General features: G+C 30.4%; 1 protein-coding gene across 1 annotated transcript in view; it reads right to left on the reverse strand.

The window, feature by feature from the left end:
* Nucleotides 1–25,742, reverse strand: part of LOC132750040 (uncharacterized) — a 31,922-nt gene extending 6,180 nt beyond the window's left edge. Inside the window, exons 1-2 of the mRNA XM_060739980.1 lie at nucleotides 24,844–25,742; nucleotides 1,598–1,690 (exon numbers count right to left, since the gene is read on the reverse strand). Of these exons, the coding sequence (XP_060595963.1) occupies nucleotides 1,598–1,690; nucleotides 24,844–25,092 (342 nt within the window). The 5' untranslated portion in view covers nucleotides 25,093–25,742. The remainder of the gene's footprint in view (nucleotides 1–1,597; nucleotides 1,691–24,843) is intronic.
* Nucleotides 25,743–26,011: the final 269 nt, after the last annotated feature.

Consider the following 26,011-nt stretch of genomic DNA (forward strand, 5'->3'; position numbering starts at 1 on the left):
GATTCTTCTAGTTAGAAGTGTCCAAAAACATATCACCACTTAACGATGTTCACAAGTCGACAGAATCAGAGATAATTAGGAGTTTAGATGCACAATATATCAATAATATTAGCAATGTTCAGCATACAAAAAAGTTGTGTTGTAGGAGTAAGAGATATGCTTTATAATTTGTAAATGAATTGCCTTGACCAAGGACCGTAACTCTAAAATGATTGATAACACAATGAAGAAAAATGTATATACCTATGAGTTTTCTCATGAAAATACGGTCATTAAAATACATAAATCAGAACGGCAAATTTATGCAATATACTATATGCATTATGATAAGGACTAAACCTTTGTATCTAGATATAAAGCAATGTTCACTAAAGATAGCGGTGGCTTGATAAAAATATTATTGCAATACAAATTGAAGATTGATAATACATATTGCTGCAAAATGTCCAACAATTTCAGATTGAAAAAAGAGACACAGTATTGTATGTGTTTTACTGAACACTGAATTGAAAGTAAGGTATTTTCACAGTTTTAACTTACACGAGGTTTGTTACAAATATGAGAGGTACTAGTATTAGAGATATGAAATTTTCGTTTGAATCATTTCATTTAAGGACGAATTAAGTTACACATACAAAAGACTTGGAAAGCATAGTGACAGAGAAAGAAAACATCTTTGAGATATTAAATATGATAAAAAAATCTGAGATAATGTGCACAGATGCAGATGACGATTTTATTTTTGTATTAAAACAAAGAATCCATGGTGCACACAGCTTTTTGAAAAAACAAGCTTGGATTTAAATGACTTCTTACCGTCTCATATTCCTGAAAGTGTTGCCAAATATCAAAACCTCTATCTTTATACATTGCTATATTTTGTCATCTTTTGACATTTACTCTTCTAAAATCAGATAAATAAATTTTAAAACGGTTCGTGTATATTTTTCATACTGTGAAGTTAAAATCAATCATAACGTATGGTTATATTGACAGATCATCAAAGTAGTCCTCTAAATTCATAATATGTTATATGGTACAAACTTTTGTATCATACCAATTTGTATCCCTCTTAGTTTTTGTATATTTTGTTGTCTTTTTAAGGTTGGCATATTGAGTTGTAATATCTGTTGTCTTTATTAGGTTGGTGTATCGGATTTACCTTTACGACATTGTTGATATGTAACCTTTTTTTGTTGCAGTCAAAATTGGCATATGAAATGTTTATAAATATAGTTTAAGTGTAGCAATTGATTCGTTCTAAATATTGTTCCCATTCTTAGTTTTATAATCTATTGTTGTTTGTTTTTTTATTTGGCGAATATCAATGTTTGTGGGTGTACATTTTCACAGACATATACTGCATATCAACTAGTTTTGAAAACTAAAGTTTACTTATTGAGTTAATATGACTTAAGTATAAGAACAAGTTCAATTGAAACAGATTGTTATATATGTTTGTTCTGTTGGTCATTTGAGCATTTTATGTATTTCAGGAAAATTGCATTAACTATTTAAATGCAATGACAAGATAACTTATAAGCTCGTCGTTTAACACTGTCTGCAAAAATGCATTAGCAAAAATTAATAGACTTACAGTTGTCTGTAACTTACGTGAAGCATATCGTCTGCTTGAAGAAAGTCCGCCACTTCCGGATCCCCCGTATTCTCGTGAAAATGAACCGGAAGGCTATAAATAGAAACATAGAATCAAAATTAAATTTAATGTAAATTTTATATCAGATATGACCGACAATTTTCAAAAACATTTTACTGAAGACAAATACTAGTAATTATAGAAATTTATTGGCCAAAGCCTTATATGTAATATGTTCTAAACTGTGATATATTCTAAAAGAATTTCTAGCACCATTTACTTTTTCTAAAAATAAAATACACGAATGCATTATGACTTGTCATCCTATGCCATGCAACATAACAAATATTTTTTGAAATATGTTTTAAAAAAATAAATTGCGATTCAATGGCAATGATTCATATCTGTATTTATGAATCCTTAACATTTGTCTTCCAAAACACAAGTTTTGTTGGTTATATCTTTTTGCTTGTAATTGTTTGTTAAAATTACAAATAAAAACCCCCCATAAATTTAGTTTTTAAGAAACAAATTTTTAAAAAATATAATAAGAAATTCGTAATTAAATGTATAAAATGATAAAGTCAAAATAAGAAAACCAGTATTTAAGATAATTTATCAACTATTAAATATACATACATTTTGTCAAAGCATTAATCAAATACAGTGTATTAGTATTAGAGATGCGGAAATCATTATTGCAAGATCACATCTGCATCACTTTTAGTACATGCAGTATATTCTTTTTATGATTGTACCTTAAAAGTTTGAAAATTGTATAACGTACATGCAAAACATGCATTCGTATTGACATTAAATATATATAGTTCATATCTCTATGATCTAGCTTAACCCTTTATTCAGTATATTTGGTGTTTTAAGACAGTGTCATGTTTAATAGTCAAACAATGAAAATAAAGCATCAGAGAAAATACTTTGTAATAGTTATATACATGTACGCTTTGCCGTGCAACGTCAGTTAGCAATGTATCAATTAGATCTATAGTTATGATTATTACAAAAACAAAATATGTTGTTGCTTATTTTCGTCATAGTGTTGAACAAACTGCTTAGGTAACAAACATTGGCGGTATAAAACATAGATTTGTACGCTAAAACAATGGTATATATCATCCTTACATCATAATAAATGCACATGTGCAAAAAATAATGGTTGCTAACAACGATTCTTGACAGTAAAACATTTGGTAATAAGTACTTCATCTTCAGAGGAGATGTAATAATGTAAATAAGAAGAATACATTTCAAAACATACATTCTAACAAAACTGGTATATAGCTATATCGAAACAAATCTTTTGATATTGCTTCAGTCAACAATATACGTATAATTATATGTTGCATATACCAAACAACATAGCTCATAATTATACCCGATCATACATATACATTATCTTGAAGGCTTTAATCTAATTTTTTTTTCCAAATCTACCTATTTCACTTTTTTGCGTATATTGCGAAAGTTAACATTCATTATTTGATTGATTAATCAGTTAGATCATGCATACAGTTTAAACAAATTATTATGACATTCGAAAAGAATGATCCATACAGTTCATGTCTAAAAATCGACTTACCAATTGATTCTAATAGCCTTTTCTTATCCGAAATGATCACTTTAAACTTTTTAAATGTAAAGGTGAAAGTTATCCAGAGTATGTCATTAATTTAGTATAAAATATCCGCACGGCAGGAATATTTAGGCTGTATGCTCTTTTATTTGGCAAGAGCTCTCATAATTCGGTATATAATGACTTGGAAGATGCCAACTTATAAAATCACCCACCTTCAGTAAGAGCTGGCTTCTTCTAGAGACAGGATACCTGATTTAAAAGTATTCTTTGAAGAATCTTAATTATAAGAAACATAATGAACTAAATTTTAGAAGTATCTTCTTAAATTTTATAAAAATATTTTCTTTTCCTTATCACAATCGTTAAATGGTGTATGTTGTAAGCGTCTACACGTAATAACCTGGAACCTTTTCAGAAGTTCAAAGGTACATTTTGCAAACTTGTTTTCTCACGATGAAGAAATTTTAGAGCAGCTTCAATAAAGAGTGGTCAAGCACGACACTATGGTTCTCCATTTTTCGTTTTAAACTTGTGTCCATGTTTTAAATGCAAAAATTATCTAATACAATTGCAATTTTCCAATAACAAAAGCATGTATTTTGGAATTTAAGCATTAAACAAAACGTGACGTAACCAAAATAGATTAAAGTCATCAGTAAAGTAAATCCTGCCAGTATATATACATGTATTTCATTCAAAGTACCGTGCCTAAATAGCAGAGAATTAGTGTATGAGAATATAAGGCTTATAATTGTATGTATAATTAATGAAAACGTCTTCATCTACATATCACAATGATACTAGTTGATGAGACTTGACATTATCTCGTGACTTATCCCAGCTAGACACAATACACCTTGGACACGTGCCACTACCATTGCTCACTGATACCGTACATTCATTTCAGTCCGGATTGTCGTACGGTACTGACAGTAAAAAGACAAGGAGTTTGCGGGAAATATCGAGTGTGCAATTAGTGTTTACAATATTGTTCAAATCTTAAGGAATTCTATTATTGCGTTTTCTTATCTTTACTTAATCATGTTGTCAGTGCTTTTCTATAATTAAAATACAGATATTAGCTAGTTCATATACTAATGTACATATCGTAGCTGTATCTTCAGAAACAATGTGGTGACGTCATCCTGCAGTGACTTACACATTTTGACTATCGGTATTATATCACACAATTTAAAAGTTGCAGATAAATGGCACAAAGATTTATAGAACAAATAACCATTCCCCACCTCCCAAAACTGCGAAATTAAAAAACACATATTTCATATGAACGATGTAATCAGAGTATTCAGCTATTATTAAATGTATTCGTTTTTTTTAATTAAGCTTTTATTCATTAAACAATTGCATGCAAAGATAAACATACAATTATATTGTACTTACTCGTCCGTTATCCCAATAATCTATTTAATAAAATAGTTCTCGTTTCATAAAGGTAGTCAAGTATTCTTGTTTTAAAACTGGCTCCAGTCCCACTTAAACTGCAAATACGTCTATTAACCGCTCGCAAAATGAAAACTTGAAAACGATGATCTAATTTAGGTAAGAAAACTTAATTAATTTATAGAGTAAAGAGATAATCTGTTTCAGTTATTATAATTATTAACGAACATCAAAAGCGCCGCCAGTGACTATATTCTTTAGAACTTTCTATATCGTTACTATTTTCCCCGACAAAATCTCAGGTGGATTATAAGTTTTCCAGACCCGGTGATATGTTCATACCTTTACCATGTAAACAAAATGGTTCGATGTAATAAATGTATACATTTTGTTGATAGAATGGTATATCAATAAGACCTATATTCAACAAGTTGTTTTCTCTCCAAGCGTGTCTCAAGCTAAATATTTGGGTTGTTATTTTGCAAGAATCTGAAGAACTACAAGATGTTGAAATAAGTGGCCAATTAGTTCCGGAATTTACGTAGTTACGTCTATCAAATGAATTAATAAGTCATTGCTGTATATATAAAAATATGAGTGCGACAAGACGTCAGCTTATGATGTACACATTCTTTATACATTAAGTACATTATAATTGACAATGCTGATCAGTGCGTCACATATCATGGAATGTTTGTAAATAACATCAATTAATCACCAATTCCGAAGTAAATAAGAAACAACCAGATCTCGTTTAGTCAGAATTATTTGCATTTCTATCAAGTAAAATTTTAAGAAATATATACTCGAGCATTTGTCCAATTAATATAGCAACACTTTATATAAAAACAGAACTAAAACAAATCATTGTTAATAGTTTTAGAAGTATGTACATGTATAGCATTGTTAGAGTGTTCAGCATATTGCGATTATATGACTAATTTATGATTTTTAGAACGTTAGCTTTGTATTAAATTCATACATATTGACATTATTGCCATTAAATTATATTGTCAGCAGTTCATCCCATTTTACTTAATAACTAGACAATCAAAGATCAACCTAACTTTGTAGCTTTATCTTAGGCACTTTAGATGCAAATTATGACTTTGGTTCGAAATATAGTAAACAAAATAAGAACAAGAACACTTTGCACATCAAAACGGAGATAAAAATGTGATACAATTAAATTATAGTCATGTTAAAAGTGTTTCTATTACTTTGTATCTAATTATTGAAATATATTATACCTCATTTGCATACGCCCTTCTATATTTAATATGACGTCATCCGGTCCATAAACCGCATACAGACCGGGGGCGGTCCATAATTCTTATATGGACCGGATGACGTCATATTAAATATAGAAGGGCGTATGCAAATGAGGTATTATATTTTATTTTGTTGTTAAATGAGTCTTTTTTACTAAATTTATTGTTTTGTTTCAAATAAGTTTATTACATGTTGATCAAAGTCTTGATTTGTCTTTAAATTGGTTATAAATTTTATTTATACAGTTTGTGAAAATCTGAAAGTTCGGGGTTTTTTTTGCCTGTTTAATTCGATTAACAAAAAATGAATAACAAAAGAAGAGCATGATTTTTTGCTGTATCGCTTGAAAATAATAATAAAAAATTCGACTAGGGTTTGAGATATTTCACACACTGAACAAATAACTTATTATTTGAAAGCAAATTATAGTAAAAATGACAGCAACAAAAGGGATGAAAGAATTTAGATTCGGTATAATATAACAAATAAAACATGGCCTTTCGGGCAAAATGCAAGTTTACGGACTGGTTGGTCAGACCTCGGAAGGTATATGTCCCTCAGCTGCGCTTCGGGCCATATACCTTCCTCAGTCTGACTAACCAGTCTGTAAACTTGCATATTGCCCTCAAGGCCATGTTTTATTTGTTAATTGCATCTTTAATCAGTTGATTAGAAATATAACAAAGATTTATTTAATTTCATACTCATTGTCTGCATTTTTTTTGTAAGGGAAATATTGACAATATTCTGCAACAAAAGTTATATGTGTGTTTGTTTTGTTTATCCTCGCCACCGGAAAATACTATATGGACGAGCAACAAGTTATATTTTCAGATACGTATTATTAATATAATGCAATGCTTACAATGTAAAGAGGACGTCATCATTTTGAGAATCGAAAATAAAGATATGTTAAACAATAGCAATAATTAAAGACATTCTAACAATGTTATAAATAAACATTTCTGTAAATATTAACTTGATTACTCAGAGGTAAAGCTGGCAAAGTGATTGAAGATACCGCCTGAATCTGTACTTATGTTTTACCACAATTCTCCTTTTTATCAATCTTCATAATATTAATAAGAAATACCTCATTTAATTAAGTAGGTCTATATACCGCCGAGTATAGATCATAAATATAGAGACAGCTTGAATTGTTGCTTATATTTTTACATTCTAGTTTCATTTTTTAAAATCATTTTCGTTCATTTAAGAACAACAATATTTGCAAACAAGCACAACAAAATTGACGCCAAGTCATACAATATACAAAAACACATAAAAGCCATTCCTGCAAGCTGCATTTAAAGTTATTATTTTAACAGTAGTGTACATGTACATAATAGTTAATTTCATAAACGAATTGTTTTTTAAATGTATTGTTTATTTATGTATATTTCCCTAAATAAATCAATTAATACAACAACAACACTTAACAATAAGTGATATTACACTAATCAAAAGATTTACCAAGCTTCTACTTTAATAAATTCTATCAAATTTTACTTTTTATTTACTACAAACGTTTTTGTTAACACCTGAGCCGTTATAAGACACACGTTTTGATCAAACAGGTTATAAAAGTTAATGACATGTTCTTTGAAAAACGAATTCAGTATTCTATGTTCGCCTTTAATTGTATAAGTATTGTTGATTTTTGTGTCCTTATGACGTATTAGGAACATTTTTATTCGAGCACACGTAAACACAAGACACACAGAAACATTAAATGCAAACATACAAATGTTGTCATCAATAAATGCCATATGCCAAGATACAAGCCGTACCAAAGAACGCAATGTTAGTATTATTTGCTTTAGGTACGTATCTAATTCAAACTATAGAATTACTTTACTAGTATATAGCTCTATATTTATATATGATATATTATAAATCTTTCCTCTTTATCCTCACATTGTCATGGTATAGTGAACCAAGAAATATGTGCCTTGTTAAATAACACATTTTTATTGTTTATTTTTACAATGGCATAGACATTTCCTTTGTATATATCGGTGACGTCATCTTTCACAAATGACGCCAAAACCAAAGCAAAGATTTACATGACATTGTAAACATATAATTGAAAGAAAAATCATAGACAAACCCTATGTACAAACGTGCACCACCTACGTCAGTTTTATTAAACTCTCTATGATATATTTATATATAATATGCTACCACAATCTGCAAAGTTATTCAACTAAAATAAGATGTTTTTAACAAAGATGCTAAGTAAGCAATCTTAATGCAGAGTGATATGGTTTCATTTACGTAACAACATTCAAAATTTTACCATGGTAACTGATTGATTATCTGGTGTTTTATCTTATATCTGAAAGAAATATAAATCAAATATGTGATTAGAGAGTGATGGATTCACAATAACAACTTATCATATCTTCACATACACCTCCTATCTTGTAAAACGCCAAAATAAAGTTCATTGGATCAACAATGAAATTATTCTTGAAGATTTTTGTGTGTGCAATATATTATGAATAAAAGATCTACAGTCAATTCCACTTATAACGATTTCCCTTATAACGATATACCACTTGAAACGATGTACTGCATATAATGATATACCGCTTGTAACGATGTACTGCTTATAACGATATTTCACTTATAACGATGTACTACTTATATGCTTACGGAAAAAAATATTGTATCTGATGATAATATTTTTAATTTGTGTTGCCTCTTCAGTTATAGCACAAACAATCAATGTTTTTCTAAAGGTAACAACGTAAAAATTCTAAAGACCAAATTGTGTCTAAATTGTGAAATTTTGTTCTTTATGAATTACGAAATGTCTTTTAAAAACAAGTCAAGTTCAAGTCTTCTTTTGTTAAAACACGTAAATGACAATATACTGGTTACTTACATACGTAAAAAGTAAAACGTTTATGCTTTTAATGGTTCTAGCAATTTCTAACAGAAAATTAATTGATGCCTTGTAAAAAAGATGAGCACAAAGACGCAGGAAATCTCATCCTTTGTTCAATATTATTAAAGAATTGAAACCAACATAATGAGAGATAATCAGGTCGACATTGAGTGGGAAAACAGTTATGTTGGGAGATTGCAATGTTGTTTTTATGTTTTAGTTTGTTATCTTGACAGATTTTCTATTCCTGTCCTGAAATCTTGCAAAAGAATGAAGGAAGCTAGGAAGACAGGAAGTATAATGATGTGATAAAAGGTTAGAATTATGACACACTCCCACGTGACTGAACTTTACAGAGATAAGTACTTGTACAGAACATTTCGAGGAGATTGTAGCGATATTAAAATAATCAAAGTTTTTTAAGGTGAGGTGTTACCTGTAAAAAGGTCAATAATATTTGTTACCTGCATCTTAATCTATTTGTTTCTTAATCAGATTTAACTTAGAAATATAAATTATCGGGGCGGGGGAGGCTGTAGGGGTGCGGGGCTATGGTTGGTATAAAACTTGCACTGATTTGTCGCAGTTAGTCTCAAATGGTATACAGATATTCTTTATCGTATTTCTTATTCCACCCATGTCATAATAGAGACGCGTCTTCAAAACAGAAATTTCGTCTGTAAGGTAGATTATGTAATATAGCAAACCTTTTGCTGGCTTGTACAATATGATAAGGCACTGTCAGTATTAATAATATGACTAACTAACATAAATTCATCAACAGCAACATGTGAATTCCAGTTTGCTACTGACATGACCTAATCATCTACGTCATATGTCGTTGTTGGTTAAATAATTTCTTAATAAAATGTATATGTTGCATGATTTGATGATTGTAACGCTTTCAATTCTTCTTTATAAATGTGTGCTTTTTAATAGCATTTTAGTATCATAAAATGAACCGTGTCATGACAAAACCAACATAATGGGTTGGCGATCAGCATGGATCCAGACCAGCCTGTGCATCCGCGCAGTCTGATCAGAATCCATGCTGTTCGCTTACAAACCAGAAACTGATAGCGAACAGCATGGATCCTGATCATGCGTTGGAAGCGTGATACTAAATGTTTTCCTGTCTTGTAAAAAAAAGAATAAATGAAAAATGAAGATATGTTTAGAATGTATATATTGTATGTTGTTAGTTATTATAGGCACGGGTTCTGACAGCTTATTGGTCTTTCATTACTGTTGTCTATCATCCGTTCATATATATCTCCCCAGCTGGAGCAGGTAAAAAGTTCATACAATCGGCCATACGTCTCAACTACAGAACATTTACCCTCTAGGGTACATAGAAACTTGAGGTTAATGAAAATGCTGATGAAAAAGTTGGCAGTTTTCTTATTTTCTTAATATTCTTTTTACAATCATCGGTTAAACATAAATGGAAAAGTTTACCTTTAAGTTTGGCTGCAGTTAAGGTTCATATAGTCTAAATCATTATTTTATAACTAGAAGGAAAGAGATCAGATTGATTTGGTAATTTGATTCAACACAAACATAGAATGGTGTTAATTAAGTCAAGCAGAGAGAAAGCCCACATCAAAAAGTATACATATACTCGTACATATATTGCATTTGTATTCAGATGCCGAAATATTATTTTCAAATGTCAAAGCGAACAATTTTAGTAAAGTTGACATCTTCGTTCACAAAATACGTTGCAAATCTGTAAAACGTTTAAAACCAAAGTTGGAAAACAAAAGTCAATGACTGTATATATGGATGATTAATGCTCAAACACGTTACCTGAAACTTGTAATAGGACCTGAACATGCCGCTCAGGTAAAAGACAAGTTTCGTAAATATCTGTCCTAGTGTTTCTTTAACTTTGTGCCCTAATGACCACATCTAAAATAACTGAAATAGAAAGACAGAATTAGAAGATAAAGTTGAAGTTGGTAAAGAACAAGAGTAAATAATTATAACAAGTAATTTGGCCAATTTCTTTATGTCACTTTGGTCATTATACACAAAAATGAACAAAAACTGATTAAAAAACTGATTAAAAGTACCATTTTATTCCACAAAATATATGGATCCAGTACATGGATTTTGTTAAATAAATTTTTTGAATCTGGACTCTGTACCATCTGTAGATATTCAGCTTTTGCACATAAAATTAAAATAGATTTGCAATAGCTTTTTAAAGCGGCCTTCATCTTTTAAATATGTTATCTTTATAATTGTTAAATCAAAAGAATTGTGGTGTAATATAAAACATTTGTTGTCGATAAAATACATCAACAATAATAAACCACAATAATAGAAACGAACATCACACGAGCCCTATAAAAAGCTCTTGGGCGCTTTTTTGAAGAATGCCAAACAGTGATATGGTGCACTTTTCCAAGATAAAATTACTAAAACACTAAGTTTGAAACAACACAGATTTGTTCTTTTTCCAACAAAAAATATAAGCTGAAGGCCGCTTTAAGCCATTCATTGTGTCAATGTGAATAATACCAGACTTGTTGATGCTTATTGAAGACGGTAAAATATGATTTGAAACGCGGCTTTCCATTCTAAAATAATCACATCTCTCTTACTTTTAGAAATAGTGCAATTTAATTGATAAAACAGTTTTATATCTGAAGTACAAAATATATATAATTTATTCTGTTATCATGACAACAATAAGCTTTATGTCCCTTCCAAAGATGTAGAGATTAAATAATGTTGTGATAAAAAGATGTAGAGATTAAAAGATGTAGAGATGTAAAAAAAAATGGAATCATCAAATGATACAAGAGAGAGAATACAGGTAAGCTCGGAAAACTCATTTTACGTGTTTACAACAATGTCACGGTGATTCATACAAAAACCAAGAACAAAAATAAACAAGTATATTGCTTGCCAGAATTTTGTAGACACCGCGTACATTAAAATAAGCCCAGGTATTTATACCGTGATGGAAAAATATTGCAATAAATCCGTAAATTTCCACAGCGCTGATTTTATATAATTTTATTATGAATCACGCACGTTTAATTATGTTATATTTATTGGGCGCAATGAAAAAATATTTTTTGGACGCTGAAGAACTTGGGCAATATCTATTTTATAATTGATGTGACATGATCTAAATAAATCGCTGGTAAAGAAGTTAGCTTCAAATAGAATTAGTCTGTGCGTCAGTATGTTGAATGCCAGGGACAGTTAATAAAAAGTAATAATAATTAAAAATTAAAAAAATCGATTTGAATATGTGTAAAGGTGTTGTAATAAAGTTCCTAATTGAAATTTAGTACACAGTACCATATATTGTGCAAACTATTTATTTTATATACCACTAGGGGAATAATCCATACTACACTTAGGTGTTTTGTAGAGATAGAGTATATTCCCCTTGCAAATCGAGCTCAAACTGCCAAGGGAGATAATCACTGTGAGGAGTTTGTGGAATAATCTGACGTCCTATGCTATACGAGTTGTTTCTCTTTGTAAGCTATTCAACATAAGTTTGAAATAAACGGTCTGGTTATACAAGGTCCATTGCTAGACTAGCACGTTTTGACATACCTAAACTTAGCTTTCAATAAATGTTCAATCTAGAGATGATGCAATGACCCTAAATTACATGAAATATTAGACAAGATTGATCTTACGCCTTCCACTATTTTGAGGTTTAAGTTTCACATATTTTTAAGTTAAGAAACATGCGAACAATGTCTTATGTTGTAATTCCCTGTAATAAGTTTCAGAAATCTGAATGAAAATAGCCAGTAAGAAACTTGTTTTCTATATAATTATGCTTTCTATTTTGTTATATAATTTAAACTCAGATGAAAAAAATAATTTTACACCGTGATGTTCATTACTTTTTCATTTATTTTTTATTTATTTTCTTTATTTTTTTATTTATTTATTATTATTATTTTTTTCATTGCCTACAAAAATACTTTCCGACTTCGATACAAAACCTCAAACTGCTTTTTTTTATCTACATGTACAAGATTTCTAGGTGGTAGTTTATTTTTAGAAGTTTAAGATGTTCCATATGAAGATAATGATTCATGTTATTGAAGGATGTTCTGCTGGAAATGAATGATTTGACTCGAGTCTGATCAATCTATGCCGACTTACTTTTATCTTTTTTTATGCCAAGTGCTAATGAAAAACTGGTTCCAAAATATATTTTTGTTATGTGATGTGATGTGATGTTATCCACGTGCTCCTATCCTTTTATCAGACGCCGCGTTATTTGTGCGTCTCAGAATGGAACTACCCCGTGGCGCCACCTGCTGGCTTCAAAATGAGATAAGCAATGAATATGATTTAACTTAATATAGAAATTGATTAAATGCTTATCTTTTTTTGCATTAAATGTCAATAAGATGATGTTTTATTATAAGAGCAAATTTCTACAGGTATCTGGAAGTTGTTTACCTTGTTGCGAATACATACAGGTGTTGAATATTAATAAGAAACACCTAATATTAGGACACGCCGTTGTATGTGAGGCAGAAAGGTTCTTAAGAATGATTGAGACAATCTATAACTTCATGAATTTATTATTTCGACTTCATGAATCCACGATTGAAACGTATTTTCACTATTTAATAGATTCACGATGATTCCCGATGTCGACTTCAATAATTCACGATTTTAATTTTACAAATTCAGATTTTGTAATTTTAACCTAATGAAATCACGATTTTAAATTCATTAATTTGATTTAACATTTACAATTGTACAAATTGCAAGATATAACAATTTCAACTTCATGAATTCACAATTTTAATTATAGGAACACCTAAAAGAATGAGATGACTAGCTTTATTTTGCCTGGATCAGAATATTATATACTCAGTTGAAAAAGAAAGTGTGCACTTAGTTTTAGAGAAAATTTGTTTACTCTTTAAAGCAAAGGATGTCCATATCTGGTATCAAACTTTGCAGAAATATATTGACTACATGATGGGTTACATTTAATTGAAATTTGATAGTCACCAGAATTTTGATTAGGGTAAAATGCTGATAGATGAAATATAAAATTTGCAGCTTTTTGTAAATCCGTTAATGCAATTGAATGCTTTACTTGTTAAATGGAACATAATATATGACGTTACTTAAGTTCCATACAGTCTTAAACACTTTAGATGATCCATTTATAAGATGGACGCCAAAGATTCTGATTACCTAAAAAGTTATTGGACAGAAAAAAATCATAATTTTGCAACTTTTACTTTTCGCCCTTCCGCTATTTAACATAAAGTCAAAATTCTGACAATCATCAGATATGAATTCAAAGTAAACCACTTTGTAGTAAATACATTTCTACAAATTTTGATACCAAATTTGTCAATATTTACTCAAGTAAGTACACAGAATTTCCAATGAACAAAGTTCACACTTTCTTTTGCAAATGATAATATAAAAGTGTTTTTTTTTTAGTAACGAGAATTAAACTTGAATGGTAATGAACGGTAATGAAATGATAAGATATTCCTCAGATTTTATGTACAATAACCACACCTTTTTACACTGATTTTTGTTCAGGTAAAATAGGTTCTGACATCACAGACACTAGCTAAAACATAATACTTGTAAATGTAGAAACGCTGTAAATGCCTAGAACACGAATAACCTATTAATTATCAAAACATCTACCGTACAGTCTGACCGAAAAAAGTCGAACATCGAAAGCATTTTCTTGTTTTCTTTTTTTTCTGAGGTAACATGTGAAAGTAGGATGAAAATAATCAAATAAATCCATGTACATAAATATTCTTTTTAATGTAAAAAGTACATTGTAAAACCCTTTCTGAAAATAGTAAAATGAATGTATCAAATAAAGATAAAAGATAAGTTATCTCTAATATTTTAAAACAAAACGATCATGTTAAGATAAAATTTTTGAAAAGGGGTTTTAAGTAATGTAAAACCAGATTTTTAATGTTCAAAATACTGATATATGCATATGATTTACTGTTGCTAACATTTTCAGTATCTTATTTTTGTCTTGTTATGACAGTAAAGTCAATATATTCAAAATGAAAAAATATTAAAACGGAAATTCCAGCTGGTAACAGATTACATTCATTCGTTTCACCTGTAATCAGGTAATATTTAACTGATATTGCCGATTTCTATCAAACTTCACCAGCGGTTTAACAGACTTTGGAGTCTTAAGGGTGAGACACGCAATCAGTTATATGATAAGGAGCAGCTTGATATGTATATAAGATAGGCCCACGTACTAGGATCTATTTCAAGTATATTGCATTTTAGTTTATTTTCGTTATAAAGATATTTCTTTGTAGATTTTGCTTTCAAATTCTATCCTTATTCCGACTTTGATTGTGATTATTTCCATATCGATGATGTCGATAATGATGATGATGATGATGATAAGGAGGAGGATAGTGATGATGATGATGATGATGATGATGATGATGCGGCTGCGGCTGCTGCTGCTGCTGCTGCTGATGATGATGATGATGATGATATTATTATTATTATTATTATTATTATTATTATTATCATTATCATTATCATTATTATTATTATTATTATTATTATTATTATTATTATTATTATTATTATTATTATTATTATACTGGTACTACTGCACCATGCCCCTTATACTGCTAATAATGATAATAATAATAATTTTGTTTAAATGAAAAGAACCAACGACCTAGAATGAAGCAAAATAAATTCGTGAACGTTCCTGACAAAACTTAATTAGCAGTGTTTCATGTGCGCCGATGCACTGCCATATGACAGGCCCTAATTTCATATGATCATGCAAAGCAAAATCCCCAATATTAGTGCATTTTACTTTACATTACAATACAATGAATTTTGTCAAGAACAAGAAACTAGTCTTTAAAAGAAAAAGGCTATAAGAATTTTCATTATATATTATTTAAAAGTAATATCTATTCTTTCATTTGGTAACAGTTGAATAAGAATAAGCATGTAGAACTTATGCATTGCTGTCAAGTGTGAGTCAGTTTGGGGCATTGCTGTCTCGAACTGTGACATCACAGTTTTTTGTCGATCGGAGACTATATCGTCAGATAACCGGTATATTGTCAGATAACCGGTATATTGTCAGTTGTTTCAAGTTAAAACCGGCATATCCAGGCAGTGATTGCCGGTATATTGTCAGTTGTTTCCAGTGAAAACCGGCATGTCGGAGGCAGTGATTGCCAGAATTTTGTCAGTTGTTTCCAGTGAAAACCGGCATATCGGAGGCAGTGATTACCGGTATATTGTCAGTTAGTTTCCAGTGAAAACGGGCATATCGGAGGTAGTGATTACCGGTATATTGTCTGTTGTTTCCAGTGAAAACGGGCATATCGGAGGCAGTGATTGCCGGTATATTGTCAGTTGTTTCCAGTGAATACGGGCATATCGGAGGCAGTGATTGCCGGTACATTGTCCTTTGCAGAAAATGATAGCTCAGATACTTGTGGATGTAATATTAGGACATTGTAACAATTGGATGTTGTAATATTGAAAATGGTAACAACGTAACATTGCAATAATGTTACATCGGGATATCGGCAAACTTATGATGAACTAGAAATTTACCATCACTGAACAGCTGAGGATGTAAAACACACATTTTATTGCATTTATTTACCGTCACGAAATATCTCTGCTCATATGATGCAAAAGTTGCAGGTAGATTATGAGATAAAACAGTCTACGCCGGATTTGTCCTATAGTTTTTACATGCAGTTTTTTGCCAGAACTCACTTGTCAAGAAAAGATGAATGTTTATATGAGCAATTTCATGCTAAATATCTATCTCTATAACAATGATGACGCGCAGAAATGTGTAGATATACATGTATAGATATATACATAGCTGTATCTACATAGTCAAATTGTGGCATATATATCGTTAGAGAAACGGAATGTTTTAATTTAGGCAATTAATATCTATAAATGGGACCCCGTTTGTCCAATTGTATTCAGCACACAATATCAAGGATTTTAGTTAACTTTTAGGACTTTGAATATATGTATATGAGCTAAATTATGGCTATTTACTAACATAATATAGTCTATAGTCATCATTCTGGCAACGTTCCTCGTGGTTCTATGCTACTGTAACTTAATTAGAAATTCCGCTATTTGTATATTTATTGTGTACGAGCTTCTATGATATATTATAGTTATATTATTAGCTGAAAACATTTATATTTGTCAGAACTAATTAGCAGAACACGTGTAACAAAGGTGAAAGAACAGTTTATATGTTCCTCAACAACTGGGCAGCTTTTTGTCTCATTAACATAGAAAACTAAACTGATACAACATAATGTTATAGCCAGTATTCAAACTGTATATTATATATTACTTGCATGTATGTAGCAGAAATGCAATAAAATCATCGTGCGAACATGAGATGTTTTTTTCTTGTAGAAAAATGAAAAGTATGAAATCACATTATATAAAGGAAATCACTGTACCCTGTATTGCAAGCCTATACAATTCAACACGTGCTTTGTCCTGCAAGTACAAGCACATGTTGCTTCCAATCACTGTACGTTTCTTGGGAGGTAATAAAAATTTTAAATTGTATCTTTCTTACGATAAGAGAAAGAAGACTTAGTTATATCTTGTGTAAATGATTGAGTTGAGTACAAAAAACCTGAATAGTTAATAATACTATAGTATATCCTACAATCTTGATATCACAACATCACACCGTACAATCAAATGGGCAGACAGCTGTTACAGCGTCCACAGCTGTACCAGTATATACATGTCGGCGCGGGGAATACAAATGACGTACGGTAAGTATTCATCTATTTTTAACATATCCCAACTGTATTCGAGTAAATCAATGTTATGGATTCATAGTCAATATCCAAAGGAGCATGCTAACAAATTTCTGGTCCTGTGCAAGCTTTACTTCACATGAATTTTGACTGAAAATAACCACACTATCCGATGAGATGCGGTATTTTTAGTTTGAAGTCACAAAAACTTATATTTTCTCATGATAATTAATCCTTTTTTCATACGATTCGTAATAGTCAACATTTCGTCATTAAACATTCCAAACCATACCTTCAATAAAGCTTTTCTGTTAAAGTTATAAGGTATTTAAGTTTGTGTGTCATCAAAATTTTAGTAACGTTATCAGCTGTTCGCCTCTTTTTAATGAAGAACGAATAACGCTGAAAGCTGTTCAAAGAAACAATTACATGTATTTACAACAGCGCTTTTGTCCTACAGAAACTAGGAAAGAGTAAAACTTGTTTGTCAATTTAGAATATTATTTTATTCATGATACTTTCTAATTATATTATTTTTATTATTACTTTCTATTATTTGTTATATCTTAGGTTAGAGACCTTGATCTCCATTTACCGCACTGTATTTCAATATAAAAAGGTAGCAAAACCTTTTAAAAGGGACTACACTAAGGTTTTTTTGACATGACGGGACTGGAAATAATTTTTTGAGATTATTTCTCCATTTGATGTAGATCTATACTAATAACTTATATGCAAGATTTCCGATCATTAGCTTGCTCCGTTTTTCCAGAATATTATAATAGTGAAAAAATGACCCAAAATTGAAAAGAGTTTAAACGCTTTTTACTCAAATCGGACTGAGAATAGCACAAACATATGATTTTCAATGTATTTCTCCTATATTTCTTGGTTATATTTTATTAATATTATGTTTTAGTGCTCATGTTTTTTTATGTGAAAAAATAAAATTTCATGTTTTTAGGCTTATAAACCTCAGTGGAGTTCCTGTAATAGGTTTATGAAATGTTTAAGTCAAAAGGCAAAGGCAAATTTAACGCTTAATATGAATATTCAGTCTTGTAAATGAAGGCATCCATCAATTGTTATTATAAACAATTCATATAATGGACAAGTCCTATGCAGTGAATGGCTGTGTAACCCGAGATATGAAAGTGCATGGAAAAACATGTTGTTATTTATCCTTGAAATCTGTTTTAATGTATAGTGCAATAGAAATAATAACCATTCTTAAAAATTATTCAAATTTTTATTTTTTGAATAAATCATTTTATATGGCAGACATCTCGGGTTACACATCCATTTACTGCATGGGACATGTCTACTATATGCCATTATTTATAATAACACTTGATGGATTTAGTTATAATACAGAGTATTCGTATTAAGCGTTAAATTTGCCTTCACTTTCTTTGAGTTTAACATTTCAGAAACATATTAATAGATCTTGCTACCTTTTTATATAATAATAATAATAATAATAATAATAAAAATAATATCTTTATTTAAAGAAGGTTATACATTAATAACATACAATAACAATCATATATATCTTATTTCCAATATGGCCTTCTGAAATAGAAAACAACAACAACAGGACATGCATAGGAAGAAAAATGAATGTATAATATGTAATTTTTAGAATATTACAACTCATATACTTTCTACTAACATATACGTATATTGCATCATTCGTTCGTTTGTTCAATCGTTCGTTCATTTATTAATTAATAAATTAATTAATTAATTAATTCATTCATTCATTCATTCATTCATTCATTCATTCATTCATTCATTCATTCACTCATTCATTCATATGAACAATATCAATATTGAAATACAGTGCGGTAAATGGAGATAAAGGCCTCTCAGCTAAGATACACCAAATAATAGAAAGTAATAATAAAAATAATATAATTAAAACTTATAATGAATAAAGTAATATTTTAAATGAACAAAAAAGTTTTACTTTTTCCTAGTTACTGGAGGACAAAAGCGCTGACGATTGTTTCTTTGAACAGCTTTCAGCGTTATTCATCCTTGCCGATGAATTGCTGTCGATGTTATCATTAAAAAGAGGCGAACAGCTGATGACGTTACTAAAATTTTGATGACACTTAAATACCTTATAACTTTAACAGAAAAGCTTTTTTGAAGGTATAGTTTGGAATATTTAATGACAAAATGTTGACGTTTACGAATCGTATGAAAAAAGGATTAATTATCATGAGAAAATATAAGTTTTTGTGACTTCAAACTAAAAATACCGCATCTCATCGGATAGTGTGGTTATTTTCAGTCAAAATTCATGTGAAGTAAAGCTTTCACAGGGCCAGAAATTTGTTAGCATGCTTCTTTAGATGTTGACTATGAATCCATAACATTGATTTACTCGGACACAGTTTGGATATGTTAAAAATAGATGAATACTAACCGTACGTCAATTGTATTCCCCGCGCCGACATGTATATACTGGTACAGCTGTGGACGCTGGAACAGCTGTCTGCCCATTTGATTGAACGGTGTGAACATATACATATATCATATATACTAGTATATACTAGTATATACCACAAGTGTTGTCACGTGACGCATCACTGTCTTAGCTCAGTCAGGTAGGTTGATTCAAACTAATCCGAGCAGTAGAATGTTTCTAGAGCAATATGTCATGGCCATGAAACATATGTTAGTAATGAGAGCTAGAATCATGTCTAACTGCAGGTTACTCTAGGGTGAACCATTAATGTAATAGCCATTGTCTGTTAGTAATTATACTTATAACTTAATTGACTATTACATTATGTATAGGTATACAGCACGAACACAAATACATAATATTGTTGTCGTCGTTTTTTTTTGTATTCAGTAACCCATCCGAAAAGCATTAGTAAGTCTTATTTTCATTCAAATTTTGCTAAATGTCAAGACAGCATTATACGAATTGTTTGTTATAATTATCTAGTATGTACATCAATTTATCGTTTATGAATATAGATCATATCCCTTATCTATCCGTTTAGTTTCGTTTTTGTGACACAATTAGTATCTAAAAGCACCAATAAATTTTTACCTTATTATATATTACAAACATTTTGAAACAGCTGCGACGATGACGTAAATCATCTATCTGTTCGTTCATGTATGTTTGACACTTGTAACTCAACACTAATAATAACTTTCTCAAATGTTCAAACTTGTATAACAAAGTCTGCCAAATCTTATCTGAAAAAATCCCTTATAATCTTAAGATCAAGAGAAAAAAATCACAGGTAAAAATGTTTAGATAAGGTCTAAAAAAACAGTTTTTCAAGACGACCCGAGACCACTCAATGCTCATCTCTTAGCAAAATCAGTGCCTACATTGAAATCAGGCTCTGATCTTGATGTGGGTGATGGTGGTTCCATTATTTTTGGTGAATTTGATCATTTTCATGAAATATTTGCAACCAACAAAATCGTATTTCGACCTTGGTAGTTCTATAATTTATTCTCCAGTCTAAACAAATGTACAAACCCCTATTTAATGTTAAATTGTTTATATGACAACAAAATTAAATTGGGTGTGGGCGTTTAGAGTTGTTGTATTTTGAAAAAAAAAACTACTAACATTTGAAAATCAGTCAATTATTCCTGATATATCAATTATTCCTGATATATCAATATTTATTAATATGAAATCAACGAAATAAATGTGCCAATGGAAGGCGATGTTGTATTTTACAAGATTACTTATTATTACCACATATAAATACTTTCAGTTCTCACTTGAAGAACTATTTTTTTATGTGAAGCTTCTCTATTCTACATTCTGGCGTTCCCCTCACAGTGACTATGTCAAACTTCGCTTCTGTTCTTATTTTACTTTATAGAATTAATTGCTGCGGATAGTATATATTCTGTCTAGATTAAAGGGCCCACGATAGCGTTGTTAGTACTTTTGGCCAAACAATTTTGTATGTACTTGATTATGTATGTTTGTAAAGTCGTGATATTGTGTGTATTTATACAATTAAAATTATTAAACTAAAAAAGATGAAAGGATTCATCCGCGTTAGAAACAAATATAATTAATATAGAAGTGTTGTTTTCTGATGGAATGAGCTCAAATGATGTTTAAGTATTATTAATGAAACGCCAAAATGATTTTAAATGGTTTAGTTCTTATTTACTTAAATGGCATCGAATTGCGCGTTATTGTTGGTCTAGGACACATGCAATATGAAACGATGGCGGCATGAAAAGGTGATTAGTTGCGTGACAAACGAACCATATCGTTTTCTTGTTATAAGTCATGGGATAAAGTGTATGTATTTTATTGTAAAATTAATAGGAATGAAAACCGACGTACTGTTTCAACATTCAGTTTCTTTCTAAGAATATCACATACAAACCATCTGTACTTGTATGTATCAGAACAACTTATGTAACAAGTTTAACAATAACATTGTTTCTTGTCAATTTGAGCCTTTTCATTTGCCAAAATTCGCTTCCAACTTATTCTTATACTAGAATAACTCTTTTGTTTTATTTTCAGAAACAGTCATTGTAATAGCTATTACAAGAGTTTTTCAAATGTATAATTTCTAAATCAGGCTTTTTTTTGTTTGGTAAGAAAAGTGTTTAAAATAAAGACAAATAGAGGCCCATCTACAAAATTAAATTGAACGATAAATGATTTTTTTCACCCAGATATGGGAAAATATTGGAAATGTAATAATAATATAATTGTTATGTTTTTTTTAGCAAAATAAACTTGTCCGTTTTCAGTCAACCATTATTTTGCTTATGAATTTTCCCATACTTAGTCCACAAGGTCATTGCAACACTAGAAACAAATGCACATAAAGGCATTTTGTGCATTTTGTTTCCATTTTCAGTTTCATAAAAATGTCAATGGGTGAAACAGAAAAAACGAGACTAAATCGCTATTAGGACAAAGTCATGGTAAGCTAAACATCTGTTTTATTTGATGACTAAAGTACGTATATCTTATATATGAGAAGTTTGATGGTTTGGCAAACGTCTTCGTACAGCCTATATAATTCTCTATGGGACCTAAACAAAGTGGCTATGACGTACTCACATAACTATCTGTTGAATGGGTACTCAACTTGTCTTGTTTATTTTTGTCGTCGGATATATTTTATATGTGAAATGAATTAGATGATAAGACTCGTAAATCCGGAATTAGACTAGCATTGTCGCTTCAATTACACGGAAAGTGTTATTAAAGGAGAAAATATAGCATCCACTACAAACTTATGAAAAACTGCCAAACTTTCTCCCCATAAAGCTTTACTGATGTAACTTTCTTACATAAAACAATAGTTAATTGTCTTTGGAACAAAACTGATTTTATGTAAGAGCAAAAAGTTAATAATGGTTTCGGAATCAAAGACAATCCGCCCAATACTTCAGAATTTTGCTGCATTCAGAAGTGTATGTTTATTCAATTTATTTTAGGTGGACAGATTGCAGATCAGTTTAAAAAAACATAATCTATAAAGTAATGCAATTCTTTTCTCGATAAATTGATACTGAGACGTTATATATTGAAAAAAAAACGAGTTTTCAGGGCATTTCATGAACATGGAATATGGAACGGATTCCATGTTATTTTGAAATCATTATAACGGTTTATTAAGTATGCAGAATTCGTTTCTTAGTAAAATTGTTGTTACCATTTTCTGTATCTAATGTTGTTCAAATAAATGCTCTCATGAAATAAAGTCTTTATTATCATTATCATTATTATTATTATCATTATCATTATCATTATCATTATCATTATTATTATCATTATCATTATTATTATTATTATTATTATTATTATTATTATTATTATTATTATTACTTTTATTACAATGTATTATTTTAACGTTTGAACGGACTGTTGTCCAGTAATTGAAACGGGAGATAGAAAACAAAACGGGGCGGGGGAGGCAGATTACTGTTCGTTCTGATATCTCTAATCATATAAAGGGGCTTTCATGACGATGTTATCATATGTATATGGTCTGTGATAAGCTGATGTATCACAGAATCTGATAATCCATCACCTTTGAACATTGGATATAAACATCATTTATCATCATACATACCTACAAACAACATATATGTATTATAGCATTGCATTAGAAAGTTGTTATCATTATCATCATATAAACCGCCAACTATTTACTGTTTCTCTTTTATAAAATGATTGTACATGTGTATTGTATTAGAAAAGTGTAAATACAAGAAGAAAAGCAACAATGAGTGTGACATGAATTGAACTTAATCAAATCTCATTTAAAGATTAAAATAAACCCCGCTTAATGTGTATATAATAAAGAAAGAAGTTTTTTTTATTAACGCGATAGTGTATAAGACTGTATAAAATTTCAACTTCACGAATTCACTATTTCATCTTCACGAAGTTGAAATCGTGAATTCGTGAAGTTCAAAACATGAATTCATAAAGTTGAATTCGTTAAATTATAAATTCATACAGTTGAAATCTGGAACTCATGAAGTTGAAATCGTGAATTCGTGAAGTTGAAATCGTGAATTCATGAAGTTAAATCTTGTATTCATGAATTTGAAAAGTTGAAATCGTGATTTCGTGAATTCTGTATGTTTAAGTCTTGAATTTATGAAGTTGAAATCGTGAATTCGTGGAGATTAAGAAATGTCACCACCCGCCTTCCGTAATTTTATAATTAAATCTGTGCAGTCAAATATTGAAACTATGTTTTCTGTAGCAATTTAAGAAATACCATTGACAATTAAAGTTAGCTGTAGATGTTAAGTACTATCATAAGCTTTACAACAACACGGTATATAGGAGGTCGGTGAGGTCCGGGAATATTCCGGGGACATTCTATAGACAGGGAAGGGGTTTGTTTCTTGCGCTCCTATCTTTTTAACTTGAATTGGAAAGTCTGTGAATATATGTACATGTACTAGTTATCATCAAAGAACCCATAGCTTAACAACTATATCATTATGTTGGAATACAATCTATGTATTGTTTCATGCATCTTTTAATCTCTATAAACGCAGTTTCGCAATTTGTTTGAAAAGAAATGATTATATATGATTGATGTTATGTTTTAGATCTTGTAAGATGCAACATAGAAAAATGTTTCAAGGTAGGAGCGTAAGAAACTTCTATTATATCAGGTTGTCTTTTTGTAAAATATACGAAATGGGTGTTCTATTTGAACTACAAATTCAGGATTTACAAAAAAGTGATACATGTACAAATTGAGATTGAAAGTGTTAAAGCAGTTTATGTTACCGTATTTCCGGCTCCCGCGCTAAAGTCAACTGAGGGTCGTCTGCTTGGCGGTCCTGTTGGGCTCCGTAACTCGTTAAAATCTGTAGAGGGACTTTTTGGTAGATTTAGGGGTAGTCCAAGGTTCGTGAAATCAACAGAGGGGCGTCTTGAAAACTGATCAATTCCTGCACTATAATCTATTGATGATCGTCGGCTCTGGCTTCCGTTGACAGCAGATAAGTCAACCGACATCCGCCGGCTTCTATTCATAGTTATATATCAGTTCATTAGAATATCTATTATATTAATGAATTAATACTAAATCCGTAAAAAAAAATCAGTTATATAAATCCCTTTATTTCATCTTAACACATGTAAATCCACTTATTATAATTATACGAATAAACTAACTGCAGGTTTTCCAGCTTATTTTTTCTGCTTGATTTCACTGGGTAACGAAAGGATAGAATACCAGAGAATTACTATCATTCTATGCACGAGAGGTACAATTAGCAGCAGACGACAATGTTTTATATTAGTTGCAGACGAGAATCAACAATAAGGAGCACGTGGAGTAATCATCAACTGAGATTGTATCAGTACGAAACATGGCACCCCAGAACCATTAAATATACTCCACGAATCGCCGAGTTATACCAACAGTAGATGTACTATTGCGATTTTCTCGCGCAAATGATAAGTCTTCGATCTTGATACAAATTTTCTCCACTATGCCAACTTTTCAATGAACGCCGACGTTAACATCTAGTTTGATAAGGCAGTTTAATAAAATAACACTTGTAAAATGTTTTAACCAACTTTTATTTCTTTCTTACTCACGTGAAAATTTTCGTCTGGTTACATTGGCTTATCAGCAAATATTTTCCTGTATAGAACGAGATAAAATGTGCCAATAAGCTGAACTCTTTTTCTCTGTAAGCGGAAAGATAAAGATGTTTTTCGATATGTTTTCAGTGATTCATCCGAGTCTGCACTTAAAGTGCCTGAGTAAAAATGCTCGAACTGACATGGAAAATAATGTGAGAAACTTACTTATCGTCTGCCGGGCAGATCTTGAGACGCGCGAATACTCGTACAACATGAGCAAAACATTTTTTGTAATTCATAGCAATAAGACATATTTAGATTTTTTTAAAATCATGACTTGAATAATATTAATGCGTGTTAT

The sequence above is a fragment of the Ruditapes philippinarum genome, unplaced genomic scaffold, assembly GCF_026571515.1.
Source record: "Ruditapes philippinarum isolate M1 unplaced genomic scaffold, ASM2657151v2 ctg3170_1_1_1_1, whole genome shotgun sequence".
Classification (NCBI taxonomy): Eukaryota; Metazoa; Mollusca; class Bivalvia; order Venerida; family Veneridae; genus Ruditapes; species Ruditapes philippinarum.